We start from the raw sequence: 12,132 nt of genomic DNA on the forward strand, positions 1-12,132 counted from the left end.
TCGGGATAGCATTTGAAATGTAAATAAAGAAAATAATAATAATAATAATAATAATAATAATAATAATAATAATAATAATAATAAAAATCTGTGGCTTCAATACTAGGGCTGGGTGAGGGGGTGAGAGAGAGAGAGAGAGAGAGAGAGAGAGAGAGAGAGAGAGAGAGAGAGAGAGAATTCAGGGAACTAATCAGAGACACATGATTCATCCAGAACACCGAAAGTGACAGTCACATAAAACTAAAGAGAGGTAACCAAGCATGTGGTAGAACAGAATGGGTAATTAAGTTATGAGCTAGGAAGGGAACAAGCCAAAGCTTTCAGTCTAGGCTTTTATTCATGAAATATTAAGTCTTGGGGTTGTTAGTTCAGGGAACAGAGAGGCTGGGTGGAAAAGCCAAAGTTTACACCTACCCTCTTCGCCATCCTACAAAATGACCTGCCATCCCCTGCCCCCCACTTATTAGAAATGGAAAGTATCCAGGACCCCTCCCTCCCCCATTCTCGCCCCCCCCCCACCCATTTTTCCTCATCAGCCAGGCTGGCCTTAGAAAGACTTCCAGATTCTAACAGCCTCTTCATTGATTAGTCTGGGCATCAGCTCCAGCAAGGACAACACTGTACCTTGTCCTAATCATTTTGCTACTTCCAACCTCAACTGTCTGGTCTACTATTCACAGCTTCACTTTGTGACACTTTGAAACTGTATCAGATCATGTTACAACTCTCCTGGGGGTTTCCAAGGATCCCTTCCTACCTTACTGGATTTAACTGAACAAAAACCCAAGTCCTCACAGTGGCCTACAAGAGCGACACCCTGTTATCTCCCTGACTTTAGCTCCATCCCTCTCCCTCCCTGCTGATCCTTGAACACCAGTAAGACAGACCCTAAGAACATTCAGTGACTAAATATCCTTTACTGGGTGTTTTCATGGCTCCTTCTCCACTTGCAGGTCTCTGTCCATTATCAGTCCTTACAGATAATGGCTTGCCTGTGTCCTTTCCTCTCTAGTACTTCCATACACCTCAGTCTTCTTCATTTTTCCCTTCACAGCTATTACAGACAGTTTAGCAGTGGCTGCCTCTCCTTAACACCCACAACAGCCTCTACATGTTCAACTAACACACACTGAATGACAAAATGAGTGCATGCGCTGAGCAGTGGTGGCGCACACCTTTAATCCCAGCACTTGGGAGGCAGAGGCAGGCGGATTTCTGAGTTCGAGACCAGCCTTCTTTACAGAGTGAGTCCCAGGACAGCTAGAGCTACACAGAGAGACCCTGTTTGGAAAAAAATCCAAAAGAAAAAAGAAAAAAAATGAATGCATGCTTCCTAACTATTCTATGATCTATAAAAGCCCCGTACCAGAGAGTGGACTCTCCAAAGTAAATAGTCTAAAGGGATGATGGGTGAGAAAACAAACCCTTCTCTGGTTCCTGTGTGCGCTACTCACTCAAACAGTTCAAGGACTGGAAATGAAGTCCCTTGTTTTACATGAAGCAGTGATACCAAGGCGCCCCTGGTTCCACTAGAGACTGCCAACCCATCGCTCTCTTCAACATTGTTTGTATTTTTTTAAAAACCTTTAGAAAATGATGACTGCCATCCCTCCTCTTTGCCCAGATGCCAGGATTTGTCACCTTATGCCGACTCCTACTTGGAGCCGACAGCCAGAAATAGCTGTGAGCCTCATGGCCCCCACTTCCCTTCATTGTTACCACCAGTTCTCTGGAGCCTTCCCCGTTGTGGATGTTTTTATGTGAATTCCCAATATGTTGAGTAAAGACTTTGGATGCAGCCTAAACTGAAAACACACTGCAGAATATTCTTCTCTTCAGGGAGAAGAAATATTTTAGGATTTACTCCATTGCAGATACAGACATACCACTAAATATTATTCTAGTGTGTACTGCTGCTAAAGAGCACAGAAAGAACATGCCATACAGAATAAAGAACTAATTTCTTTTAATTTACTGAAAGTCTAAATAACTTTCTCCTCAAATCTAAAAAAACAACAGCAAAAAAAAAAAAAAATTGAGCTAAACAAAAGGCTGGACCCATGTGATCTCCAGCCAGTCAGCAAGTAATGTCAGAATGCTTGACCCACAATGCTGGCTCTTATTTGATTTTAATAATTATACAAAAGATTCAATTACACAAAGGATTTTATAGATTCACCTACTAAATAAGGTCTTTCCCACCCACTAATTATTTTTAATGGGCAATCCTCATATATTGGTAAGTGCATGTTAGATAATTTCCTCCATAATATGGCATACTGGAAAAATAAATCCTCAGCAAATTGGCAGGAAGTCTGTCACATGGCACGACACACAGGAAATCAAGTCTGTCACATGGCACTATACACTTGTCATTCCAGTTCTTGGGACCAAGGCTGAAGAAGTATAAATTGAGGGTCAGACTTAGTGACACACTGAAATTTAAACCATCCTTGGCTACACAGTGATTCCATCTCAAAACATTAATAATAATGATGATAACAACAATAGCTATATATAGGCATACTGAACTATATGTTTTAAAGCTACTTTTAAAATGAACTAGTTAGAAGAACTAAAACTTCACATTGAAATTATTATGAATCTGGGATGTTGCTCAGTGGTAGAGTATTTGCCTAGCATGTGCACTGCAAATTAATTAATTATGTAACTATTGAAAGAACAAAAGCACCAGGCATCAACTTCTCACAGTAGCTTTTCTGCCTCCATAGAAAACTATACTGTAAATTACTCCCAAGTTAAACCATTAAAAAAATGTAATATGAGTTTGAATTTAGTTGTAATTCTGTAGTAGTTGCAATACCTGAGGGTAAATGCCAACAGCTCAGAAATGTTCTGGGTTGAAAGGAAGAGATAGATAAACCAGAGTTTATGCTTAAATCAAGTGTGCAGCCATTTGTTTTCTTTTGTTGCATTCTGGGGGGCAAGGGCTGTTGTCTTTTCATTGTCATTTTGGTTGGGGTTGGTTGGTTGGTTTGTTTGTGACAGAGTCCTTGAACTTCTTACTGACAGGCTGACCTTGAGCTCCTGGTTCACTTCCCACAGGTTGGATGAGATTATAAACACAGGCCACCATAGGGACTCTGAATGACTTCTTTAAATAGCATATTAGCATCCACAGCTAATCCAGGAATGAAGGGAATTTGCAGTGGGTACTCTGGAAGAAAGGCTCAGTAATCTACACTGACTGTAGGTTAAAGGTCTCCAGACTGAAAGCATCAAATCGTCCACTATACCGCCTCAAGAAAGTTTCTGACATATGTCAGTTCTGTTCTTGGAAGGAGCAAAGAAGAAGACATTTTTTTTCATTGTGGATTCTATTTTATATCTGTCCTAGTTAGTTTTATTGTCAAGTCAACACTACCTAGAGTCCTGGGCAGGGAAAAACTTCCATTGGAGAATTGTTTTTATCAGACTGGCTTGTGGCCAGGTCTGTGAGAAACTGTCTTGACTGATGATTGATGTAGGCGGGCCCAGCCCACTGTGGGCAGCACCATCCCTAGCCAGGTGGACCTGGGTTGTATAAGAGAGTCAGCTGATTACAAGCCAAAACTGAAACAGTGTGTGTCAGCTCTTTACAGCACTATAAAGTACTAATGACTGGACTTCCATGCAGTAGGTGATTAGCCCTATTGAGTCTAAGTGGTCTCAATAGATGGCCTACCTGATGGGTAAATGGATGGATGGATAGGTATTTCTAAGTAATCCTGTTTTAACCAGGCTAGAATTCCTTTTTCCTCTGAAGCACATTGGAAAGTGACGGTCAGCCAGATAAGGGCAGCCACACGAAAATTATAGTTCAATACACATTTTCCATTTAAAATTTTCTCATAAAATTAATTTAGATCAACTCTTCACATATCCTCTCCAATATCTTTAAAAATCAGTGCTGTTCACAGATCTAATTCTGCCTCCCAAAGCCTTTGTTGAAACACAAACAAGCCAGCCAACTGCACCCATGTGCTTCCGAGGCCCACCCTTTCTCTCCCGTGTCACCCTCCATCTCATCTCGAATAATCCTTGTAGATCCAACCTGTTCTCCAAGAAAACGGTTCTGCTCAAAAGCCTCATTGACCCTGTGGCCCTCCCCCAGCTTAACGGGGCCACTCCTTGACATGGCCACAACATCTCATTTCATATTGTCTACCTGCACTTGGTAAATTCTTTTCTAAATATTTTTATTTCTTTTCTATCTCTCCATAAAACACTGTAAGTTCCTTGGAGGTAGATATGGGGGTCTTTTGATGTTGTTATTCTCCGAAGCAATATCGATAGAAATAAATTCATTTACTCCAACAACAGATAACATTAAACTTTGTTAAAAATCACAAAAAATACTGTAGACATCAAAGACAAAAATAATGTAGCAAGTTAATATTCTCCGGGCTATCTAGAGAAGGCAGCATGGCAGAGAAGACAAAATAATTAACTTTCATTATGTCTGTACAACCTCAAGAAACACATGTTGGCCATAAACATATGGGGTCTATTAATTAACCAATGGTTCAATACCTGCATACAAGGAGCTCAATGGGCAGAGTGCTTGCTTATTATCATACACCAGCATTGGGTCCAATACTCAGAACTACATACAACCAGGTCTAGTGGCACACATCTGTAAACATGGCATTTCCAAGCAGAAAGTCAAGGTTATCTTAGACTAACTACATCAGGAGTTAGAGCCAACCTGGGGTATGTGAGATTCCATCTAAATAAATAGACAAATAGACGTTACTAGATGAATAAAAACCTATGACTGCAACTAGAATAAATAAGTATGAGGAAGTAGACATTTCTCTTATAGCTTTTTGTCTCGATCTATTACAATCATGTCTACTTGCTTCCCAAAAACCCCTCAAAGATAGTATGCATGTTAGCCTTATGTTTAACTTGGCACAAGCTAGAATTACTTTAGAAGAGGAACCTCAACTGAGAAAATGTCCTCACTAGACTGGCCTGTGTCTACAGGAGTTCAGGCTGAGCGAGCCATGAGGAGCAATCCAGCTAGCACCCCTCCGTGACTTGTCCTTCAGTTCCTCCCCTGATTTCCACTCATGATGGGCTGTGATCTGGACATAGGAGATAGATTAAACCCTTTTCTCTCTAACTTGTTTTTAGCCATGGTACTTTATCACAGCAACAGAAATCCTAAGAGACATACACTAGGAAAAAGAGCGCCGACTGCCTTCGCACCCAGTCCCTGCCTGTGAAGTGGCCAATTTTAAATGCTGGTGGTGCTCTTCTGTGACATTTAATCCACACTCGGGGAATGGGCAGGCATGAGGATTTTTCTTAATCTACAAAGCTTTGGTTCCAGTTTTATCCAGACCATTCTATAACTTGCCCTTTTCATTTAGCAATGTATGATGAAAACCAGGGCACATAAACCAAACTCATTCATTCATTCTTTCCAATAGTCTGTAGTGTATGTGCACCACAATTCAGAGGCATCCACTTCCCTAAAGGTGAGCATTCTCATCTTGCTTCTGCTTCAGTGGAAGTTCTAAAACCAACAAATGGAGATTGTTCTATTGCCAGAGCACTGACTGTCTCTGCTGACTCAGATAAGCCCATGCACAGGTACCTCAACCTTTAACCTTTCACCCAGACTCAGTGTTCTGAAAGGCTATCACTCTCACGGGGCCACGTCTTTGTACATGGCTCATTATCTGCCCTGTGTCTGACATGGAATAAATATTTAACAGCTATCGAATTGAGCCAAAAAATAAGGAGTCAGCAGTCAGCTGGGAGATCCTGCTGCAGTGTTCACTGTGTCTTGTTGTTTGGGCAGGAAGTAGAAATAGGAAAATTTCATTTCTAACTCCATAGCCTTGTGGTGTGACTGGGTTTAAACACTTCACAACTTAAACATATTCATTTTCTTCCACTGCTCTCCAGTTTATTTTTCGAGACAGATCCTCTCATTGACCCCAGGGACCCTTCCTGTCCCCATCCCTCCACTGCTAGGACAGCAAACTGCTAGACACCTAGACCTAGCCATTCCTATGAGTGACGGAGATCTGAACCCAGGTTCTCTGCTCGTGTGGCAAGCACTGTAGGCTAAGACACACACACACACCCCCCAATCCCTGCCACCTGATTATCTTTATTTGGTATCTCTAGCACAAAGTACTGGGGTCCATCTATTTGATTTCCCGATACCTGGGAACCCTAAACTTTGGCGGCTTTGCTCTAATCTAGAGACTTAGAAGCACCTAGAAATCTGTTCACATGTGGCTGAAGGGCTCTCTGCCTTTGCAGCACATCACCCATTAGGTCTGGAACCAAACCTGGCAGTCAATATTAAAAAGTTAGAAAATCCTCCCCAAGATTAGAACTCCTACCAAGTGTGACCATTTCGTCTTGATGGCAAATCAAGAATCAGAACATAATGAATTCACTTTGGACTGAGGAATAAAAACACACAAAAGTCTGATAAGACTATTCGAAGAAACCATACATGGAAACGGCTTAACTTATGCTGCCGTCAAAGTCATAAATACTGTTAGTTTAATAGTGGGTTTAATTTCAGTGCATACCTCATATGTCATAAACAGCAAACAAGTGTGTGGGTTTTTTTTCTCTAATTTTTTAAAAATGAAGTTGTTTTCTTATTGAAATCCACATCCAACGTATTTCAGTTTTTCTGGATTTTGGAAACAGTTTTACTCTCACCATAACCTGCTGTGCTAAACATTAAAGATATACAGACCCCATGGCTTTTAATCAATGGGATTTATATTTCCCAGAGTCTAGAGACTTCCCTAGTTGTAGTCTATATACTTAAACATTAGCTCTGTGATCCTGGGGTCTAGTCTCTACTTCCAGGCGCAGAGGCAAGTGCAGAGACGGAACGGAGCAGACACAGTGAGGCTAGGCTTGACGTGTTTGAGATTCCAGCCGTACTTCACCAAGTACACTCTCTACTCATCACTTAGAATTCTGCATTAGTTCCAATCTTGTGTAAATAAAAGTACTTCACAAAGACATAATAAAAACAGCAGGTCTTTGATAACATCTAGGAATTGGTCCTTGAGCTGGAAAAGGCGGAGACAGAACGGGAGAGTCCGTGACTCACAAGTCACAGGCAGCCCTCCCTGGACATCACAAAGGACCTGTGGAAATGATTCTGAATGTTCTGGTCAAAGGGCCTGAATCAGACAGCGCAGGACAGAGAGCAGAACCTCCCATCTACGACCAGTGAAGCGTGGGCAATGCACACAAAACCCTCTGTAAAATGTCGAATCAAGAAAGCTAGTACCCACTCCTTGTGATATTGAAAGGATTAGGTTATATAACAGATGCAAAGCGTCTGACCAGACAAATGGAAATGAACCAAACCCAACCCAAAAAAGCATCCAGTAGCTAGTGTTTGGTATGTTGTCTTCTCCCTGCAAGATCAGTCAGACTTTAAACTCCTAGACCCACCGTGGCTGTCTCCTCTCATTGTCGTTGCTGTGATGATAAACCCCAGCCGAAGCAACTTAAGGGCGGACAGGTTTCGTTCTGTCTGTGTGTTTTTGACTCATGATCACAGGTCACAGGTCACAGTCCATTATTGTGGGGAAGTCAAGGCAGGAGCTCCACACTCACAGGCGAGATCAGAGAGAACGAGTGTGCAGAAGTGCCCTCTCTCACACTCACAGGCGAGATCAGAGAGAACGAGCGTGCAGAAGTGCCCTCTCTCACACTCACCAGAGAGAACGAATGTGCAGAAGTGCCCTCTCTCACACTCACCAGAGAGAACGAATGTGCAGAAGTGCCCTCTCTCACACTCACATGCCCTCTTGATCACAGATCAGGGCTCTGCCCATGAAGTGGTTTACCCTACCTGTGTCTTCTTACATCAATCAATAATCAAACTGCTCCCCTGAGACATGCCACAGCCAGCCCAGTCTGGATCATTCCTTAAGACTCCCTTCCCAGGTGACTCTAGGTCATGTTGGGTTGACAACAGTCGAAACAACCAGCATAATCTCTAACGGGTAAAAGGAAGGGAAACAGGAAACCACCCTGCTTTCTATAGGATCAGAAATACTTGAGAAGGCAGCATCATAAATCACAAAGACTATGTCAAACTGAAGATGTCCTCCAGTGGACTGGACAAACCAAGGTTCCCAGTGGTGAGCTGGCCCCAGCAGTTAGAAGGCTTTGTAGGAAGGAATTTCAGTGTGGGATAGAATACCAAGTCAACTGCACTCTTACCCAAGAGAGTTTTACAACTCCTGACGTTTCCCCCACATTCTCCTTGCTGTCTGTAGTAAGTACAAAGGTCAGGGCCGATTGCCCGGGCTTCAGAACACTGTTCAGAGTCTCGGACCACAGGCGAGCCTAGTCATCAGGACTTGCCCATGCACACTGCATCCCTTCTCCTTCCTCCATCCTGAACATGCACAAATTAGTGGCTATGATTAGGCAGGTCATAACTCCTCCTATCACCTCTACAGCCTGCTCACCTAAAATTTAAATCCCAGCTCCTCGTCCCATTTCTAGACATGGAGCTGAACAACCACATTGCCAGAGTAATCATCAACCAAGATTACACTTCTCAAAATGGATTTTTTAAAGCATACTGAATAGAGATTATTTATGATAATCCTCAACTTGACCCTGAAAAACAATGCTTAATTACCTAACAATGTAATTGAATTCCTAACCTTCTCCCTTACCAGAAAGGGCCAAAGCTTCAGAGGCTAAAGACTAGTGCTACAACCTGTCACACACTGCCTCAAGGGACATCAAAGGATGCAGAAGTCACTGCCTTGCAAATATACTTTCTAAAAATAATCAATATTTTTCTTCAGTGCTTATGACAAAGCAACCAAGCCACTTCATTTTAATTGCTCGCAAGCTGCACAATGACTTGATCTCTTTAATATTTCACTCATAGTGGCAGCCACTGAGCTATGACTAAACTCTCTCCTGAGCATCACTGCTGTATCCAGATGGCAAGAAATTCATCCCCTTCACTCCTGCCTGAAAGCAATTCTGATTTTTCTCCCCTTCTTTTCCCTCCTTCCATTCCACCTGCAGTAACTGTTTCCCCTCCAAAGGAGCTGGGAGGCGAAAGGGGGAACACCAGTCAAAGGTTAGTACAAGTAAAATTACTTTTTTAAAATGGAGCTTAAACCCTGCAGCTTTAAATCCTACTGCATCAAGCCCTGGATTTCTTCCATAACTGAGCTACAAAATGGTAACAAGAAAGGAGGAAAAAAAAAAAATTTCTTCTTCCCAGTCAGTCGGATTGGCAGTGGCCAGCCCATCCCCCACACCTCCCAGCCCAGAGGCGCCATCAGTACAGGTGGGCTGGGCACCGGACCTTGGCCCTCAGGCTTCGCCCACATCCGGCGACCAAGGTCAAGGGCGACCGCTTCCTTTCCCAGGCTAGGAGCCCCGGGAACCGCTGCCAAAGTTTCAGGCCAGGTTGGGGCCAGCTCTGCGCTCGAAACCCCTTGCCTTCAGGCACCTGCCCAGCGCGCCCTGTTCCGGACCCCGCGCCGGCTCCGCACGCCATCCCACCTGGTCCCCACTCACCTCGGGTGGACATGGCTCAGGCAGCCACAGCGAGGCAGGAGGGAGAGGCGAAACCCACAGGGCGTGGGGAGGAAAGGATCCCAAGACGTGTGCACACGGGCTCGCGCGTCCTCCCAGCCCCGAGCGAGCGCACGCCTCCCGCAGGATACCTGCTCCGCTCGTTGGCTCCGGGCAGCCCGGCGGGTAGCCGCGGATCTGCAGGGCGCGGCGCTGCTGACAGCTTAGGCCGGCTGGGCGGGGCCGGTTCCCCCTCCCGGTGCCCGTGGGCCGGGCCCACTCGGGTCCAGAGGCTGCTGGGGACGCACTGCCCGCTTGGCCACAGCGCCAGGCGGAGCTTTGTTCCTGAGCAAGGTGGAGCATGTGATGGGGTCTATGTCGGCTACTCTCTGGACCAGAGTCTCTGAGGATGAGGATGATGATGATGATGATGATGATGATGGTGGTGGTGGTGATGCTGATAATGCGGGGGGAGGGGAGGGTCGAGGAGGAGGTATTGCTGTCAGTGAATGCTTTCCAGCTTCCAGCCTTGGTCCCAGAGAGACACCATTAGAAGAAGTGAGTCTATGCCTTCCCTAAGCGCTGTCCTTGTGTGGTGAAAGAATTCCAGGGTCACCTGAGGGGGATTGACCCTGACTGTGGAGCAGTCTTTGGCTGTTCATAAGCAGGACCAGCTATGACCCTCATCAAGGCCAGTCCAGCTCTAGAAAGACTGGTGACCGGGATGGGTCAGGGCTGGAGCCGAGAGGGGGTGACAAAACCCTTTCTGTGTATCATCAGGACAGAAATGAGAAAACTGAAGTCTGCTGCCTCGGAGGTGTGTAGACTGCCTCTATGCTGGCTGGGAGAACAAAGAACAGCTGGCCCCGAGTTCTAAACTCCCCGAGCCCCTTCCTGGCCTCTGTTCCTCTGCACTCCACCAAGGTCTAGTTATTTTCTGTGCGAGCTCTTTCCAAATCTCCTGATAAAAATGAGATTCACAGAATAGGTCCGGCAATTCAGAAATGCTCAAAGAACAGGTGGACATAATTCTAGGGAAAGTAATGGGCAGATGGTTGGAGAAAGCTCAGCTTTATGGTCCATTGTCAGGGAAGTGTGAGGATAAAGACATAATGAGAGAAGAAAATTTCGAACTCCAATAGCAACTCCTAAACTCAGCACCTAACATCAGCTTGTTGGCTTTGGCCTCAAAGTGACTTCTTTCCCTCTGACCTTAGTTCCCCATTAACCCTTTGCACCTGCGTGATTCTAAGGAAGTCTCCATGCTCAGCCTCCACGCTCCTCAGACTGCCTCCAGTCTCTGCCTCCTTCACTTTAATTCTACCTTTTGGCCTTGAGAATAGTTTTTTGTTTGTTTGGGGGGCTTGGGGAGGTGCTTGTTTGTTTGTTTGTTTACTTAGGCCTTTGTTATAACTCCAAAGCCTGCAGGGCGCCCCCACTGATCAACAGATAGTCTCAGTATTTCATCCAAGCAATGAACTCTTCCAGCAAAGCTTTAGTGAGCATATACTATGTGCCAGTCCTCGTGGCACGGAGCAGGGCCACAACAGTGAGTGAAACAGGCGTGACCCATGTCTAAAAGAGCTTCCCTCTTCTGAAATGTTAAGAACCTTTGTGCACTGTGCATGCTTGTCCTCCTGTGCACCTCTAGCTATCCCCCAGACACTACATGATGACTTTCCCCACAGACGTTTCTCAATAATGATGTTTTCTATCCCCTGGCTTTCTTCACTCTTGCTATTCTTTGCAAATGTCTTCCTCCCCACCCAAATTAACCCTAAAGCCAGTTCATAAAACATTCCCTGCTACTTCATTGCCCACTGACTTCCCTGTATATCCAAAAACACCTGACATACAACTACTTAACACATTGTTTTTGTTGCTGTTTATCGATTGCATTGTGTGTTCTCCCTAAAAAAAAAAAAAAAAACACTGTAAACCATAGCAGTCTGTTGAGTTAACTTTGTTCTGTGAGTATGCTGCAGTGTATATATTAGAACAAATGTCACACAAGGACAGAGGTCCCAGGACTGTGTGCCTGTCTACCCTGAGCCTCATGATAATACATAGTCCCTTTCTTCATCTGCCATAGTCACTCTTGTCTTTGAAACCTCATTGTACAGCCACAGATACAGTACAAGCAGATCTTACCCTCAAGTCCTTAAGATGCTTATAATAGACCACACAGATGGTCATAAAATATGCTCCTCACTGTGTCTGGGTAAGGCGATGCACACAGTGTTTTTAGGCAGAGAGCAAGCATAGTCAGCCTTCATCTTAGCTGTGGGTTTTGCGTCTATGAATTCAAACAACTGTGGGCCCAAACTATTGAATAGAGTAACTGTATCTCGTCAGACATTGTGGCACATGTCTACACTCCTAGCCCTCAGGGAGCCAAGCCAAGAGGATCCTGAGTTCAAGGCCAGCCTGGGTTACATAGCAACACATGTTTGAAGAAAATGAATTGTATTTGTATTGAACATGGATACTTCCCCCCCCCACGGTTTGCATGTATGTATACATATACACATATACATAATATATACATATACATACACATACATACACATGGTTGATTTA

General features: G+C 44.4%; 1 protein-coding gene across 1 annotated transcript in view; it reads right to left on the reverse strand.

The window, feature by feature from the left end:
* Positions 1 to 9,840, reverse strand: part of Ablim1 (actin binding LIM protein 1) — a 277,019-nt gene extending 267,179 nt beyond the window's left edge. The window contains exon 1 of the mRNA XM_029543461.1: positions 9,556 to 9,840. Within this exon, the coding sequence (XP_029399321.1) occupies positions 9,556 to 9,568 (13 nt within the window). The 5' untranslated portion in view covers positions 9,569 to 9,840. The remainder of the gene's footprint in view (positions 1 to 9,555) is intronic.
* Between the last annotated feature and the right edge of the window lie 2,292 nt (positions 9,841 to 12,132).

The sequence above is a fragment of the Mus pahari genome, chromosome 1 (genome assembly GCF_900095145.1).
Source record: "Mus pahari chromosome 1, PAHARI_EIJ_v1.1, whole genome shotgun sequence".
NCBI lineage: Eukaryota > Metazoa > Chordata > Mammalia > Rodentia > Muridae > Mus > Mus pahari.